General features: G+C 35.9%; 1 protein-coding gene across 8 annotated transcripts in view; it reads left to right on the forward strand.

Moving 5' to 3' along the window:
• Window positions 1-19,159, forward strand: part of LOC131431442 (uncharacterized) — a 400,265-nt gene that overhangs the window by 135,597 nt on the left and 245,509 nt on the right. For all 8 annotated transcript variants that reach the window (XM_058597155.1, XM_058597156.1, XM_058597160.1 and 5 more), the window contains exon 3: window positions 10,700-10,848. In XM_058597155.1, the coding sequence (XP_058453138.1) occupies window positions 10,824-10,848 (25 nt within the window). In that variant the 5' untranslated portion in view covers window positions 10,700-10,823. The remainder of the gene's footprint in view (window positions 1-10,699; window positions 10,849-19,159) is intronic.

A 19,159-nucleotide genomic window follows, 5' to 3' on the forward strand; every position in this document is an offset into this window, starting at 1 on the left:
CGAGAACGTTGATATTGTCGTCGACGAACATTCTTCAACCGAATGAGCAGTTGAAGATTGTCATCGATGATAGGAGAATTTAATTTAGTTTGAGCTTTGGGAACTGAAAGATTTCTAGCTTCGATAATATAATGATTCAAATTATCAATTGCTGTGTCGATGTCCGCAGAATTTTCTAAAATAGTTTCATGATCCACATGATTTTCAATGTGAGATCTGTAATCCAACCAATTAGCTCTATGATAGTTGAAAATAGAACTAATTGGATTAATTATAGCTTCGTTGGAAAGTCTGAATGTTACAGGAAGATGATCTGAGTCAAAATCAGCATGAGTAATCGGTTCACTACAAATGTGACTTTGATCTGTTAGAACCAGATCAATTGTAGACGGGTTTTTCACGGAAGAGAAACAAGTAGGATTACTGGGATGAAGAACTGTAAAGTAACCAGCTGAGAGTTGATTATGAAGTATTTTACCATTACTGTTATTTTGCCTACAATTCCACTGGACATGCTTAGCATTTAAGTCCCCTATTACGAAAAATTTCGATCGATATCTTGTAAGTTTTTGCAAATCGCCTTTAAAGAAATTTAATTGTTCGCCGGTGCATTGGAATGGCAAATATGCTCCAGCGATGAAATAAATTCCATGAATGGTTTCAACTTCGATTCCCAAGCTTTCAATAACTTTAGTATTGAAAGAAGGTAAAATTCGATGTTTAATTTGCCGTTGGACAAAAATGGCAACTCCACCACCAATTCCAGTAAACCTGTCAAATCGATGAACCACATAATGTGGATTACTTTTCAATTTTACATTTGGTTTAAGAAAAGTTTCTGTCACAATGGCAATATGAATTTTGTGAACTTTGAGAAAATTATAAAATTCATCTTCACTCGATTTCAAAGATCGAGCATTCCAATTTAAAATATTCAAATAATTATTTAACATCACTGTTAAATTTTAAATTCATTATAATATTATTTGCAAATTTCCATCCGATTTGAAATGCTTCAAAAAGTGATGAAATCGAATTCATTTGGATGATCATTTGAAAAAGTTGATCTTGTAGGTAGATCATTTTATTTTCAGTTATATCGCCTAAATCGACTTCATTTAAAGAAGCGAATGGCATTGAAGGAATATTTGTAGGTAGACTGCCATTAGAAGAAGATGATTTGGCCGGTCTACCTATTAATAAATTGTTTTCGTTAGAAGAAGAACTGCAAGGCGGTCCTGTGTTTTGATTATTTACATTAGAAGAAATAGGAGATAGATTTCTACCTAATATACCAGCATAACTGACATTAGAAGAAGATGATGACGAGGTCGATCTACCTGTCAATAAATTGTTTTCGTTAGAAGACGAATTGGCAGGTGCCTTAGAAGAATTTTCAGGTATATTCTGTAAATTTAAGGTCGTTGATTTGACTTGTTGTCTAAGCGAACGAGCGTTTAAAATTTTTTCCCTGACAGGACATTTCAAATAATTGGATTTATGATTTCCATTGCAATTTGAACATGAAAATTATTCAGTGGTTTCATTCATTGGACAAACGTCTTTCGAATGCGATTTACCACAATTCAAACACCGTATATCCATATGACAATTTTTGGTTCCATGACCGAAGCCTTGGCAACGACGACATTGCGTTAAGTTAGCAATACGATTATGCCGTTTATAATGTTCCCAATGAATTTTAATGTGGGAAATGAAACGTACTTTTTCTAAAGTTTTCAAATTGTTTACATCACTTCGATTGAAGTGTATTAGGTAAAGTTCATGGGAAATTCCAGAGCGTGGTTTAGAAGTACCATTCGCTCTTTTTTTCATAAGTATTACTTGGGAAGGGGCAAAACCAAGCAATTCTTTTAGTTCATTTTTAATTTTATCAATACTTTGATCATTTGATAATCCTTTCAAGACAGCCTTGAAGGGTCTGTCTGATTTTATATCATATGAATAAAATTTATGAAGTTTTTCGGACAAATATCGAATAAGACGTTCGTAATCTTCCAATCCATCCACCAAGACTCGACATTCTCCTCTTCGTCCGATTTGAAATGAGACTTTTACTTCCGGGAGAAAAGTAGAAAGCTCAGTACGGAATGCTTTGAAGTCGGAAATCATCACCGTCACTGGTGGCATAGATTGATGTTTCTTCCCAGAACGACAAGCGTCCATTTTGGGAATTTTTGAAGAATTTTCTTCTATGTCGCTACAATCGGATTCAGGTAGAATCTCGTAAATATTGTTAGACGGCATAGGATCAACGGAAGGGAAATCCGTCCGTTGTCTTTTATTTTTACATTCAGATTCTATAAGATCGTGAATGTTATTAGAAAAATGTTGAATAACGGATTGTGATTTATTCCGTATTGAATTATTTTTAGCCTTAGGCTTGTTGCCTTTCCGGTTGGACGCAGGCATTTTTGAAATTAATGAAATTTTAAATTAAATTAACTAGGCTAAATTAGTCTTCGATTAGACTCCTAGCTAGCCTTAAAAAAGGCTGATTAATTTCTTAGTCACTCTAATATCACTTAGTCACTCTAATATCACTCTTTATATCACTTAGTCACTTAGTTAGTGATTCAGGTAGCCTTGAAAAAGACTGAAGCCTTGAATCAATGAAACTCTAGGTAGCCAGAAAAAAAATTCCAGGAGCCAAGAGCTATACGCGTGCGGTGCGAACGACTGTTCAACACCGACTGTTGTAATAATACCATGATTTACCATTAGGTAGTACAATAAATCAAAAAATTCGGAAATAAAATTTTGTTCGTCTTTCTCTCGAAATGCTGATTTTCCATATGGGACTGATATGCAAGTATGGGCAGTAGAGTTATCAGAAGATTGGGTTTCTTGTCTCGAACCGAAAGGTATGTAATCTCTAAAGTGATGCAGTTCATAATTTTAACAACACCTGTCTACTAGTTCGGTTTGTAGTGTATACTGCAGTCCCAAATCCTTACCCTATAAATCGTATCGTTCACTAGTACAAACTAATCTAAGACGAAATCGACAAGGAGGAAAAATTTTACTGCTCCCGAGAATGTTTTTCTGAACGACAGTGAAATGTGGAAGTTGAATGTTTTTACCACCCTTTTCTCAATGATGTAAAACGCGAGTACCGTAACATCGTTTGGAATGGATTTGGGAGTTTGGAATATTACAGAGAACTTGATTGATTTTTATATTTTCTATGGGTAGGGTAGTAACGCTACTAGGAAAAAATCAATATTAATTCACTTTGTGGTGTAATGGTGTCTTTCTCATAAACAACATTTCACGAGAGATCGATGCATGTTTCATATTGGACACTTTAAATAACTGTTTCCGGAACCGGAATCGGGAAACTGTCACAATTGCAGTAAGTAAGCCAGGTCTACAAGTTCGAATAGTTTTACAATCTGTTTTAAAAATTTCGTACCCTTTGTGTCGTCAACTAAATGAAGGTTAGAAATTTTTTTATCTTTCATTACCATGGAAGTCGGATCCTCATCAACCTCATTCATCAGACTGGTTCAGTCACAGGTAGTTTGTTTGGGTATAAGCTAATAAGACATGCATGCTAGAAGAATTTATTGGCTAGTTTTAATGAATTTGTTTCATTTTTAATACCCAAAATGCAAAGTCTTGGCATTACATTCCTTTTGTGGAATTTGGCCTTTCTGTTTCAACAGACTTCGCAGCCGAATCTTAGTGTACAGAATCATTGCATGGCTAGTACTATGGATTCTACTGACACTAAGAATCCTTTCAATTCCCACAAATGATAAATTTAATGAAAAAAAAATTCATTCTAAATATTGATGAAAGGACTTTGTATTAATTCTAGTTGTTTCTTTCTTACCTATCATACTCAATTTCGATTAAACCAGTTATTCGAAAATAAACGAACCAAGCGAAATTCCGCAGTTATGTTACTAAACATATCTTCCGGATGAGCACCCCACCAAGATCCTGTTATTGTTTGAAGAAAATTTACTCTTTGTTGGTATTTTGTTATCAGAAACCTAATGTGTCCTCTCCACGTGCATTTGGAATCAAACCACACCCCAAGGTATTTGAAAGTCAAAACCTGTTGGATCATTCTTCCCAACATATGAAGTTGAAGCTGCGCGGGATCATGCTTTCTTGAAAAGACGACCAGCTCTGTTTTCTCCGCAGAGAATTCGATACCCAGATGAACAGCCCAAAGTTATCTAAGGTATCTTGCAATGGTTTTTGCAGGTCAATAGCTCCAGTAACTGAAACTATGCCATCATCTGCCAATTGTCTTAGTGTACATGGGGTTTCTAAACAGCTGTCAATGTCATTCACGTAAAAATTATAAAGGAGCGGACTGAGGCATGAGCCTTGCGGTAGACCCATGTATCTAATTCTGAATATTGCCAAATCGCCATGTGAAAAATGCATGTGTTTCTCTGACGAAAGGTTGTGCAAATAATTATTTATAACCGCTGGGAGTCCATGTTGGTGGAGCTTGTCTGAAAGAACATCAATGGAAACTGAATCAAATGCTCCTTTAATGTCTTAAAACACAGATGCCATTTGTTGCTTTTGAGCGAAGGCAATTTGGATGTCAGAGGAAAGTAATGCAAAGCAATCATTCGTCCTTTTATTTCTACGGAAGCCAAACTGAGTATCTGACAACAAACCGTTCGTCTCGACCCAAGTGTCGAGACGTCGTAGAATAATTTTTTCGAACAATTTTCTGATGCAGGACAACATTGCAATGGGTCTATATGAGTTGTGATTGGAAGCTGGTTTCCCCGGCTTTTGAATGGCGATAACTTTCACTTGCTTCCAGTCAGGTGGAACAATATTTTGCTCAAGAAACTTGTTGAACAATTCCAACAAACGTCTTTTTGAGAGGTCGGGCAGATTCTTCACCAAGTTGAATTTAATTCGGTCCACCCCAGGAGCGTTATTGTTACAAGACATGAGTGCTATGGAAAATTCCATCATTGAAAAGGAGCTATCAATGGAACCATTATTTGGAAAAGATTCCCTAATAATGGTATGCGTAGGAACAGAATCTGAACAAACTTTCCTCGCAAAACCAAATATCCATCGGTTCGAGTATTCCTCACTCTCATTTCCTACGTTACGATTTCTCATTCGTCTGGCCGTGTTCCAAAGAGTGCTCATTGAGGTTTCTCTTGACAAACCTTCGACAAAATGTCTCCAATAGCTACATTTCTTGGCCCGAAGTATGCTCTTGTACTTGGTTTCTAAAGTCAAGAATTTTTCAAAATTCTGAGGAGTTCCTCCTCCTCGTTTTAAAAACATCTTGAAAGCATTTTGTTTTGCGTGCTTAGCATCTGAGCACTCTTTGTCCCACCAAGGGTTTGAAGGCTTTCTGTTAGACGATGGACCAAGAAATCCTTTGGTTTGGGCTTGTTCTGCGGCCGCAAGAATCGAACAAACGAGAAAGTCATATTCTTCAAGTGGGGGGAGCTCTTCCATTGAAGTTAAGACACTTGAAATATTACTTTGGTATTTAATCCAGTCAATATTTTTTGTCAAATCATATGGAATATTAACTGAATTAGCAATGCCTTTGTTGCCGCTAATTGAGATGATGGTTGGTAAATGATCGCTACCGTGTAAATCAGGGAATACTTTCCATGTGCAATCTAGTCGAATTGAAGTCGAGCAAAGAGATGAATCTAATGCACTTGGGCGTGCAGGAGGTCTTGGAATCCGTGTCACGCTACCCATATTTAGTACCGTCATGCTAAAATTGTCGCAAATATTATATATTAGAGATGATCTCCTATCATTGTAAACGGAACCCCACATCATTCCGTGCGAATTGAAATTTCCTAAAATCAAACGTGGAGCAGGAAAAACTTCGACAATTTCATTAAGCTGTCGTTGTCCAACTTGAGCTCTTGGAGGAATATATACCGAAGCAATGCAAATGTCCTTTCCTTTAATGTTTATTTGACAAGCAACAACTTCTGTACTAAAAGTCGAAGGAATGTTTAATCTATAAAAGGAATAACATTTCTTAATTCCTAAAAGCACCCCACCATACGAGGAGTCTCTATCGAGACGTATAATGTTAAAGTCATTAAAATTTAAGGCTATGTTTGATGTAAGCCATGTTTCGCACAAAGCAAATACATCACATTTTTTGATTATGCAACAAAACTTTAAATGAATCATGTTTTGGCATGATGCTTCGACAATTCCACTGCAGGACAGTGATTGAATCATTTGCGGCGGATGATAAATTATCCATCAAATGATACAAAATCTGAGAGAGCTGGCCATTGAGCTGATAACTGTTTCAAAAAAGTTCGAGCTATTGGAAGGAATGCCGTTACGATGGTTTTTAGAGGTTCAGAAATATTGAATGCAGCGAAAATCCATTCTACAATTTCCGAAAACTTGAGTAATCCTGTTGGTGAATGTGAAACTGGATTATTATCTTTTCTTAAGCTAGTTCCTGGATTGGTTTGTGAATTTGACAAACCAGGAGGCACAGTTTTTGGTTTTAAATTTGGCTTTTCAGCTTTAACACGGGGATCTTAGAGGGAGAGTAATGTCAGAGAAATAACTGGATGACGTGAATACGAATAAAACAGACATGCTTGTGCCACGCATCCGAATATCGATAACATTACAATTGTGTAGGGGACAAGATCGCTTATATAAAAATGCTATTTCTATTTTTTTTGCATTAATATGACATTTATTTCAATAATTTAATTGTCAAACCCGACTACAAAATACAAATTGTTCATCTTTGTTGCAGATCAACATCTTTGGCATGATGTCAATCACTATTTTGTATTGTAACGTTTGTTATGCTTCATTAAAGTATAGGGACTTTGTGAAAGTGTAATAACGTGACAGTGAAATAGTGGAATTAAATGGTACAGAAAAAGTGCAACTGTTGGATGATGTCAATACTTCACCTTGCTGATTCAAACTATACTTCATTTTATAAAAGAACCAAATGATATTTAGGCAAGATATTTTTTATATGGAATTACAACTGACCAAAAATAATGTTCACTAAAAATATCTAGTTTGTGAAGTGAATATCATCAGTATATAAGTGTAAAATATTTAACTATTTTCATGAATTTAAGATTCTTTTGGTCAACGCTTGGTGAGTGAATATCAATTTATATTTCAGAATTCTCAAAATTCGATTTGTGGATATTATTTCAACTCGCTATACAATTTGTATTTTCTAGACGGGTTTGACAAATAAATTATTGAAATAAATGCCATATTAATGCTAAAAATTTTGAAATTAAAGACTAAAACGTTAAACTAAAAACGATTGCAGTAATTTTTGCCTTTCTCTATAGAAAGGTATTAGCATTGCTGGAAAAACCGACTTTCGAACGGAGCCTCGGAGACCCATAGTGTTATATACCATTCGACTCAGTTCAACGGGATCGGAAAATGTCTGTGTGTGTATGTGTGTGCACTTTTCGAAGATATTTGAACGCGCTCAATTTCTCAGAGATGGCTGAACCGATTTGAACAAACTTGAGCTCGTTTGAAAGTTACTGTCGGGCCATTGATCAAGCTCAAAGATAACATATGATTGTACAGGGTGATTTTTTAAGAGCTTGAGAACTTTTTTAAACAATAAAACGCATAAAATTTGCAAAATCTCATCGGTTCTTTATTTTAAACGTTAGATTGGTACATGACATTTACTTTTTGAAGATAATTTCATTTAAATGTTGACCGCGGCTGCGTCTTAGGTGGTCCATTCGGAAAGTCCGCTTTTTTATCGACAAATTTTGTTCAGCGATGAGGCTCATTTCTGGTTGAATGGCTACGTAAATAAGCAAAATTGCCGCATTTGGAGTGAAGAGCAACCAGAAGCCGTTCAAGAACTGCCCATGCATCCCGAAAAATGCACTGTTTGGTGTGGTTTGTACGCTGGTGGAATCATTGGACCGTATTTTTTCAAAGATGCTGTTGGACGCAACGTTACAGTGAATGGCGATCGCTATCGTTCGATGCTAACAAACTTTTTGTTGCCAAAAATGGAAGAACTGAACTTGGTTGACATGTGGTTTCAACAAGATGGCGCTACATGCCACACAGCTCGCGATTCTATGGCCATTTTGAGGGAAAACTTCGGAGAACAATTCATCTCAAGAAATGGACCGGTAAGTTGGCTACCAAGATCATGCGATTTGACGCCTTTAGACTATTTTTTGTGGGGCTACGTCAAGTCTAAAGTCTACAGAAATAAGCCAGTAACTATTCCAGCTTTGGAAGACAACATTTCCGAAGAAATTCGGGCTATTCCGGCCGAAATGCTCGAAAAAGTTGCCCAAAATTGGACTTTCCGAATGGACCACCTAAGACGCAGCCGCGGTCAACATTTAAATGAAATTATCTTCAAAAAGTAAATGTCATGTACCAATCTAACGTTTAAAATAAAGAACCGATGAGATTTTGCAAATTTTATGCGTTTTATTGTTTAAAAAAGTTCTCAAGCTCTTAAAAAATCACCCTGTATAAGTGACATAACCGACAAAACACGTTGATTTTTACCGCTCTTATACATAAGGGTGCCAATATTTTGGGATCACCTCTAATTTCGTAAAGCGCTAGTTCTCAAAAGTTCAAGCACCTTGAAAAATGTCCTCATGCAAAGTTTGAGCTAAATGCCCGGCGGTAAGGGTTTAAAAATTTTCGATCTTGAAAAAGCACCATAGGGAGGTGTACATGAAATTTCCAAAATCGAAAATTTTTTGTGATGCCGAAACTCTTAAAACTGCATGAAACGTTGAGATTTAGTGTCATCACAAAAAAAATTTTTTTTTGAAAAATCAACTTTCTGGGACTGGGAAAATTTTGTCTCGACGTTTCATGCAATTCTAAGCCTTTCGGCATCAAAATTTTTTTTTTCGATTTCGGAAATTTGATGTAACCCCCCCTCCTATGGTGATTTTTCAAGATCTATGAAAATTCCACTAAGTGGACTAAGAAGGGTCTTCTCATATAAATAGGCAACGTTATAACCAAGCGCTTGATTGGAAAAACGATACCGAGTATGTGACATAAACACTGAAGCATGCTCTTGTGAACCACTCGAATTAATCTGAATTAATTGGTGTCAAAAATGAGCCATTTTTTGATTTAAACGGTCTTGTCCCCATTTTTGCATTTTTGATTTAAACGGTCTTGTCCCCTACACAATTCCACAATTTGTTTCTTTCGTAGGTTCCCCTTGTAATTGTAATGTTATCGATATTCGGATGTGTGGCACAAGCATGTCAGTTTTTTTCGTATTCACGTCATCCAGTTATGTCTCTGACATTACCCTCCCACTTTTTAATTTGCACATACCAACAAACCCCTTAGAATTCAGCTGATTCTTCGCTAACATGTTGGATGATCTTGATCTTCGAGTGCTAGATGGTATTGATTAGCACCTCTCTTCACCAACCGCATTCAAAATTCTCAAAGATTATTTTTGTAGATACAAATAAGTATACACCGAAAGACTGCTGCCTAAATATTCGAAACCAAATTAACAAACAATTACAAAAGTACTGTAGTCATCAATAGTTCGAGTAACTCCTGCAATATTGCTGTGCCTTGTAGTTTTTTAGTGAAAGCAAGAACGTCCTTTGCATAGCATCAATCGAAATATGGCTGAGTTTAATCGCTCATAATTTATGATCACTATGCTTTTATTTTTAGCACTTGTTAAACCCATCCCTCTATTTGCAATAAAAACGTGTTGCTCGTCGTTGTGAGTGTTCGATTTGCATACGATAATGGCATTTTTGTTTTGGTTCGAATGAATGAATAATGTTCATTTTTTATCAAACGCTACTGCATTTCGTGTTGTTTGCCCTGTTTTTTGTGACGCATCCTCACAAGTTCATTGGGAGTGTTGGTTTTTTTGGATATCGGTGACACCTCTTTAAATGTGAGGGATAAAAAAGGGAAAGTGTAGTTTTTTACTCTGTTAACTTTAACGTCTGCCTTTGAACTTTATTTGGAATTCCATTGGCCATCACAGAGTAGCATTTTGAAAAAACGTCAGTCACATTTCATGAATAACTATTTGCATATTATCATAGTTTAAAATTAAAGTTATCCCAATAGTAGTGCCGCCATATAGTTTTGCCTTTTACTCGACTTTCAATCAACAAATTGTGATAAAATCCAATACAATATATTTGCTTCGGTTCTGAGAAGCAATTCCGCAGAAAAAGTAGTTCAAAAATTGTTCAATACTGCTGTTATAGCAAAAACTCGAAGCGGATGCACCTATTTTCCTTAAAGTCAATCTATAGAACAGAGACAGCAGATCTCACTCTAACTAATGATTGACGTATATGAGATGACTACTGGAGCCGTTACCCTATATAGCCACAAAAAATTCAATCATCTGAAATTAAATTTTTTTCTGAGCTCCGAAACGAGTCTGATCTGATCCGTTATACAGTTCATAACATGTCCGAGAATACTTTCTTTCACTTGATAAGCGACCAAGATTATAGACTAATCCACGTGGAAACGAAGTTTCTTCTCAATCAGTTATTTTAGCGTATAACAAAAGATTCCACATACATGGTTGTGGGAGTCCGATTATTTACAATAATGATAGAGAAAAAAAACTCTTTTAAAATCCTCAGGAGATTGAAAGTTTTCATGTGTTAATACATCTGTTTTTCTTTGCTTTCAGACGGAGCTCATCGCATAGAGGCGAAATATCTTGCAACTAGAGCTGTTTTCTTCGATAGCGCTAAGGAAAAGGGATACCGTGAGAGGATTACAGTTACAGTAGCAGTAGCAACATTTATCACACAATGGCTGCCACAATGAGATCGGGAGGTAAGCATTACCAGTTTGATTTTTTTTCTGTTGCTGACTTACTCAGCATGGGCTCGAATATGTTGGTTTTCTCGAGTGTTTAATAACGAAACGGCAGGAGGTATTCCAGAAGCTTGTGTTGGCTTTGATCCACGTTTTATTTTTTTTTTTCATTTTTCATTCTTCGCTTGGTTCTTATCAATAATCATCGAGGAATGTAATTGAACGTGGCTTCAAGTCTTCTACCATTCGTTGGTCTGCTATGACTTACACTAGACAATTCCAATTACAAGCATTTCAAAGCCACCAACAGTGTTCTCCAATTTCCTGAAATCAATAATTAGTTTGTCAATTTATCTCATTCTAAAAGATTACTTATCTAATCCCTGGTTACAGCAAAATTAAAAAAAAAACTAAATCATTAACAATTCACCGATTTTTTGCTGAGATGAAATTTCGCTTGCACTGTTTCACCAGCCTATCTATTGATCAACTTATGTGGTTCCAGTTAATGGCTACAGAATTCGAAAAAAATGTAAAATTGTGTGGTTTGAAAATCACACGGATTGAAATCGAATGAAATAAAAAATGAAAAACAGTGCGACTTGAACCAAGAAACTTAAGATCTCAAAGGACATCCGTTAATCGACTAAGCCACAGAAGCACATATCTGCTAAATGAATAATTGATACATATAAACCCATCCAGCCGCACTTGGTAGCCGAGTGCATATTACAGAAGGAGCCTGTAAAATTCTGTGCGAATGGAATTTTCCGTCATTTGGAAAATTGAACTGATATGCATTGTATCGTTTGTAGAATTATGTCACCTGTAAAATTCAAGAATTTTTTCTGTGTTCGTGATAAAGACTCAGAAAGTATGGACGCACTTTGATTTCGCTGTAAATAATTCACAAGTGTTAGATATTCAAATATTATACGATATACTGATAATATTAGACTACAACAACAGAATATTATTCTCAACATTTGCTACTTAGTCATTGTAGACTAGCTGGCGCACCTTCTTGCGAACGTTAATAAATTCCATACAGACTTCTTGGCGACAAGTTTTACACTTTTTTCCAATCTTTTTCGAGCTGTTGAATGGTTTCGGCTGCCGAGACATGTTTCCTAAGATTTGCCTTCGTTAATGCCCAAAAATCCTCAATTGGTCCAAGTTGTGGGCAATTTGGTGGATTCATGGCTTTTGGGACGAAAGTGACATTTTTGGTAGTATACCATTCTACCGTTGATTTCGAGTGGCAAGAAGCAAGATCTGGCCAGAAGACAACAGGATCCTTGTGGCTTCGAATCATAAGTAGAAGTCATTTTTGTAAATATTCCTTGATGCATATTTCGCTGTTCATTGGAGCAGTGGTGATGAAGGGTTTCGAAATCTTACCGCAGCTACAAATTGCTTGCCAGACGATAGCTTTCTTAACAAATTTTTCGACTTCAATCGATGTCTAGGACTGGTTTAACACTTGCCCTTCTCGCACCGTATAATATTGTGGTCCCTGCAAGGATTTGTAATCGAGTTTTCACTTACTACTTCCATTTTTGCTATCTTTCTCAGTGACAGTCCGCGTTCTGTGCACCATTTGTACACAATTTTTCGACGTTGTTCTGCTGAAAGTCCACGCATTTGGAAACAAACTAATGAAAACGAATAAACAACTGCACAAGTGATTAGAGAAGAATGTAAACAACAGAACGCTGCCATAAAAATTGACATATTCTGAACCATTGCGAAATGGCAGCGGTTTTTGGTTGCGTCCATACTTTCTGGGACAGTCTTTAATTAGTACCTACGTACAACAATAAAACGAAACTCTCCAGATAGCTAAAATTTTGTAACTGCCGGTAAAATACCAAGCGTTCACACCGAGCTTCAAATAGAATGGAAATAGCGGCCAGTCATAGAAAAATTGTTTACTTATTATGTATAAAAAATTATGAATTTTACAGGTGACATAATGTTACTAACGATACAATCCATAGTCACTTAACTTTTCAAATGACGCAATATTTCACTCGTACAGAATTTTACTAGCTCCTAGTATAATTTGCACTCGGCCTGCAATTGCGACTCTAAGAAAAAAATATTTTGTGAATTTACATTTTCATGCACATATTTGGAGCAAACAATTGAACATAAAGTTACCTAAAAATTCTGTAATTTTTCCATATACTTTAATCACAAAACTAAGCGTTAATTGAAAGATACAGTTCTATTCATTGAACATTCAATGCAAACCAATTTAGTTTTCCTTCGATGATGGCTTTCAATCAAACTTTCGATTCAACCGATGTCTGTTCCATGTTATTTTTGATTTACATGTCGTGCAGATTTCATTATTTCTTTCTGTGCTGTATGAATTAATATGCACCATTCTGTCTATGCCAAGCCGATTGTGCTTCTGTGGTTCAGTCGATCAACTGACTTGCTTTGTAGTCAAATGTTTCTCGCGCAGTTGCTATCTTTTGTTTTTGCATTTCTCATATAGAAAGGTTATGCAATCACTGTGAAAATCGACTTTTAACCGAGGCCCGGAGGGCCGAATGTCATATACCATTCGACTCAGCTCGACGAACTGAGCAAATGTCTGTGTGTGTGTGTATGTAACAAAAATATGCACTCACTTTTCTCAGAGATGGCTGAACCGATTTTCACAAAGTAAAATTCAAATGAAAGGTCTCATTGTCCCATAGCCTGCTATTGAATTTCATTCCAATCCGACTTTCGATTCCGGAGATATAGAATGATATGTACCAGAAAATGAAAAAATATGCACTCACTTTTTTCAGAGATGGTTCGGCCATCTCTGAAAAAAGATTTCCACAAACTAAGATTAAAATAAAAGGTATTATGGCTTGCTATTGAATTTCATTTGAATGTGACTTCCGGTTCCGGAGTTATATGGTAATATGTGAAAATTTGAGAAAAAATTTATACTCAATTATCTCTTGAACAACTCAACCGATTTTCGCAAAGATTCAAATGAAAGGTCTTATAGCATCCTAAAAATTTGTAGAACATTTTATCTGAATCCGAATTCCGGTTCCGGAACTAAAGCGTGATAAGTGGAAAATTATCAATTTTATTAGTATTTTTCCACGAACGATGGTTAAAAACAGGTACAAATCCCATAAAACTGTCTGATAAATTCTTCTAGTTTGCAGAGCTTGTTAGTTTGGGGGCATGAAGGCACTACTGGTCCTCTCTTTTCCTGTTCCGAGAGCACCGAAAGAGGAGAAGAAAAACTCCCAAAACTAAATTCACTTCGATTTCTCTGCGATGCTTGAACCGATTTTCACAAATCTTGATTTGAATTAAAGCTCATATTATCTTTAAAGCTACTGTGAAATTTCATCCGGATCCGACCTGCGGTTCCGCAGTTACAGGGCGATGAGTGTCAAATTTTTCAAATCGCCATGTACAATGACAATATATACAACATCGGTACATGATGGTACAGCGGAAGAAGAAAACACAAAACAAACGATGCGTGTTTTGTTCTATTTCGTACACGCTATCAAGGAAACGAAACGGTTGCGGATGTCTGCTACTGGTGTGTGGTATTGGTAAAAGACGTTGCTGCACTTGATAAAAATTTCAGCTATTTTATGATAAGTGCGACCGAAAGAATAATAATAATAAGGCCGAGGTAAAATAAATGATTTAAAAAATAAAATAAAAGAATGTCAATGAATTGAATTTTTTTTGAAAAAATATGCAATTTCAAAGCCGGTAGTGCAGTAATACCGCGACGGTGGTGTAGTGATGTCAAAAGCAATAATAATAATAATAATTCTACTACATGTTCTATGCTGCTGATTCATGCTTTTTAGCTTGACTTACATATGCAGAAGTAACAGAAACGCAGGTTCGTTTCGTTTGTTAGATTTCGTTTAATTGGTTTAATCGAAATAGAGCATGAGTAAGTCTAGGTTTAACTACGTTCCAATTTTTAGGTCGTATTTGTTGCTGGCAAACAACCCAACTTCGGCTATACCGGTCATCTGAATCCGGTTTCGGAAGCTTTGTAAATAGTGATTAAAAACTGCAAAAAGGATCTCGCTCACTTTTCTTGGATCGATTTTCACAAACTTATAGGTTCAAAAGAAAAGTCTCACAGTTTCATACGGAATTCCTTAATTTGTTGTGGATACTACTTTCGGTTCCGGAACTACAGGGTAAACAGGATTTATAAAGTTTGTGAGATTAGGTCCGAACAAATTTTCCGATTTCTATTCAATAAACAGTTGTTTTTGCGAATTTCACGGTTATATTTATAATGTAATGAGTAATATGAGAAAGGCATCATTACACCACTAGGTGGATTGAAATAGGTTTTCTTTTTCATTTCATTCAATGTCAAGCCATGTATTTTTCAAATCACACAATTTTACATGTTCTGGAATATACATTTTCGTGAAATACGACGCTACGTTTATGTGCACTTTATGAGATGTAAAATCGCCAGAATTTTTCGAACCGATGGCCTGATCAGGTTATTTCTAGTTCCGTGTTTCAGTTCAAAATTTAACAACTTTCTGATTCCCATCCAATGGAGTTTTGAGTCTTAAATTTGCCTTTCTCTATGGCACCATTAAAGAAGGTGACAAGCGATTATGAATACACTCTCCTACTCAATGCTTGATCGGAGAAACAGGTATAAAGCGAGAAGACTAGTGTTTGATGGACAGAGAAGATGTTTGGATGTAAGGTATCGGTCGGGTGACGGCCAGGATGTAGACCATGTTCGATGTACGTTCTACTATGTCTGACTGGCGTTTTAGAGTGACTAAAACAAGATTCAGAGTGGCGAAATTGTAGCGCGTATGCACGGAATGCATAAGAACGCTGGTTCGAGTCCTGTCTCTGAGCGTATCTTTTTCCAAAAATTCATCTTTTCTGTTAGTTTTTCATTCATTTGGCTTCTCCAATATATATTTCCGCTCAGTCATTGCAAAAATTGATTCGCGGGAAGTTTTAATTTTCTATTTTAATTGGAAGAAAAGTGCAGGTAAAGCATATAAAATGCTTGTTGATGTTTATGGTGATAATGCTCCAACTGATAAATCATGTACGCAATGGTTTTGACGTTTCCAGAATGGATATTTCAGCATATCAACATCAACATCAAAGCCCCGGATATTCATGGTTCGAAAGTTATTTTTTGTATCTGGTGGGATCAAACGGGTGTTGTGTAATATGAGCTGCTACAACCAGGCGATACTATAACAGGCGTTCGGTATAGGTTGCAATTGATGCGTTTGAGCCGTACATAACGAAGAGAATGGCCGGAATACAATCAAATACATAATAAATCTATTTCTTTGCGTTTCGCCTTCGGCTCGTCAGTGCTTAAAGCAGTTCAAATTGAACTGCCATCTCGTGCCTAGCAGTTCAACTTAAACCGCTAAGCAGACGCAAAGTTTGCACTACTTATGCAACCCTCAAACAAGCACTGCTTTAAGCACTGACGAGCCGAAGGCGAAACGCAAAGAAATAGAAACAAAATATGTGCTTTTTGCACAAACCAACAAATCCCCTAAATGTTCACATTCTGCGACGGCCAGTAATAAGCCGTCACTCGTTTACGCACGAGACGTCAGAAATAATATAGCATTTGTGCTATATTGTTCGAGGGTTGCATAAGTAGTGCAAACTTTGCGTCTGCTTAGCGGTTTAAGTTGAACTGCTAGGCACGAGATGGCAGTTCAATTTGAACTGCTTTAAGCACTGACGAGCCGAAGGCGAAACGCAAAGAAATAGAAACAAAATATGTGCTTTTTGCACAAACCAACAAAACCCCTAAATGTACATAATAAAGTTATACTCCAGCATGACAACAGCCGGTCTCATGTCGCAAAAGTCGAGAAAAATATTTGGAAATGTTCAAATGGGACATTTTGCCGTTACTCTCCTGACATTACTCCTTCTGATTAAAAACTGTCCCAGAAAGTATGGACGCACTTTGATTTCGCTGTATATAATTCACAAGTGTTAGATATTCAAATTATTTTCGATATACTGATAATATTAGACTACAACAACAGAATATTATTCTCAACATTTGCTTCTTAGCCATTGTAGACTAGCTAGCGCACCTTCTTGAGAACGTTCCTCATTAAATTCCGTACAAACTTCTTGGCGACAAGTTTTAACACTTTTTTCCAATCTTTTTCGAACTGTTGAATGGTTTGGGCTGCCGAGACATGTTTCCTTCCTCCTTTCGTTAATGCCAAAAATTCCTCAATTGGTCGAAGTTGTGGGCAATTTGGTGGATTCATGTCTTTTGGGACGAAAGTGACAGTTTTGGTAGTAGACCATTCTACCGTTGATTTCGAGTAGTGGCAAGAAGCAAGATCTAGCCAGAAGACAACAGGATCCTTGTGGCTTCGAATCATGGGTAGAAGTCGTTTTTGTAAACATTCCTTGATGTATATTTCGAGTCATGCCAGGTCTACAAATTTGTCTACACCATGAATCATGTGATCAAGCCAAAAACCTGTCTGTGAGAATCTGTGCACGTTTCCCGTACCATAATAGCTGATCGGAATCATTTTGGTGAGCAAAAATCCAACCGCTCTGTACTTTTTGGTGCTAAACTGAGATCGATTTAAAAAATCCGTGAAAATCTGTGTCATTTTTTAAAATCTGTGCAGAAAGTTGAAAATCTGTGAACCTCGAATTCATTCTGTGAACCTGGCACCCCTGGTCTATACTGTACACGCAGAGAAAAATATTGTAAAAGTAACTAAATTTTGGTTTCTCGCCACGATTTATCTTACTGAAATAGTGACAACAGAAAATTTGGTTTCATATAGCAAATATTGTTGCTCTTGAAACTACAAAACTAGATGTTTGATTTGTCTCAGTGAATTAGTTTATTTCAATAAATATTTTGTTAAAAACAACAAATATTTGGCTTGTGCATTCCTGTCAGTTTCTTAACAAACAATTCCATAGTAAATTTAACTTGCAAAGTCATTTTACAATTAACTAACTTTAAATGAAGGTAATCTTTATAGTGCTTTGAATTTATAAACTTGACAGTTGAAACAAATGAGAAAATATAAACCTGAAATTAATATTATTTCTACTTAGGTTTTTAGTTTCTTAAGATCCTTTTTTTGTTGTTGAGAGTACAATGATTTCTTTCAAAATACATTGTTAATTGAAAGGTTATTTTTTATACATTTATTGTCGATTTATTTTGTTTTAGCAGTTCTAATTAATTACATGAATGAAATTAAAATTATTTCCAAACCACAATCATGGTGCGATGCCCATGAATTGTTGAAACGCTCCACAAAGAAGAAATGAACAGAAGAAGTTTCACTTTTTGAAATACGTACGAATAATTTTGTTTATTCACAGATGAAAAAATTTCTCTGGTTTATAAGAAATATAACTGACACGGTTCATTTCAACAATAAACTGTGTTGTATCATTATACAAATTAGATCATAGATGAAAGGAATCAATTTTTTATTAACATAAGGATAAATTAGAATTGAATCAACAAATTTTTTGTCAATAAAATCAACTCAACTTTTGTTGATAAACAAAAAATTGGTAGTATATTTCAACAATAAAATTAGCTGGAACAGCAATTTTTTTCGTTGGGTGAGACCAAAATGTTAATCCACATCAAACAGAGATTATTGTTGGTGTTGAAGAAGAAAATTGGTTTGAAACAATCATATTCTAGATAGAAATTAACAAAAATTAAATTTAAAAATCTACTAACTGTTTTATTCTTTCAAACAAGCTCCATTTTTCTGCGTACACACTTGATGCGGTTACATTTCATTTCGCCGGTAATTAGGAATACGGTCATTAGGCATACGGTCAACTGGCATAAAGATCATTTGGCATAAAGATATTTGACATACACACCATTTGGCATAACGGTCATTAGGCATAAAGTTAATTTGGCATACGGTCATATGGCATACGGATGGATTACAGGTTTGCTTGCGAGGGGCCGCCGCTTCCGACAGCGGGTCGGCCGTAATCCACCCGTATGCCCGATCTACCCGAAACATAAAATAACAATAAGTATAAAGAAAAAGTCAATATTTAATTCTACATAGAACAACAAAACAAAAATGAATACGAACAAAAAGTCGTAACAAAACAAAAAAGTTTTAATATTTAACATATAAGTAACGAAAAAGTCATCAGAGTTATTTTGATTTTAACCCCAACAGTGCTGCTATTGCTTTCAAGTAGTTTTCTTCGGAGAAGGTATTAGTACTATTTGCTATTTCCATTACATTGGCGTCACTATTCTCGTTAAAAGTTCATACTAGAA

Source organism: Malaya genurostris, chromosome 2, assembly GCF_030247185.1.
Source record: "Malaya genurostris strain Urasoe2022 chromosome 2, Malgen_1.1, whole genome shotgun sequence".
Lineage (NCBI taxonomy): Eukaryota > Metazoa > Arthropoda > Insecta > Diptera > Culicidae > Malaya > Malaya genurostris.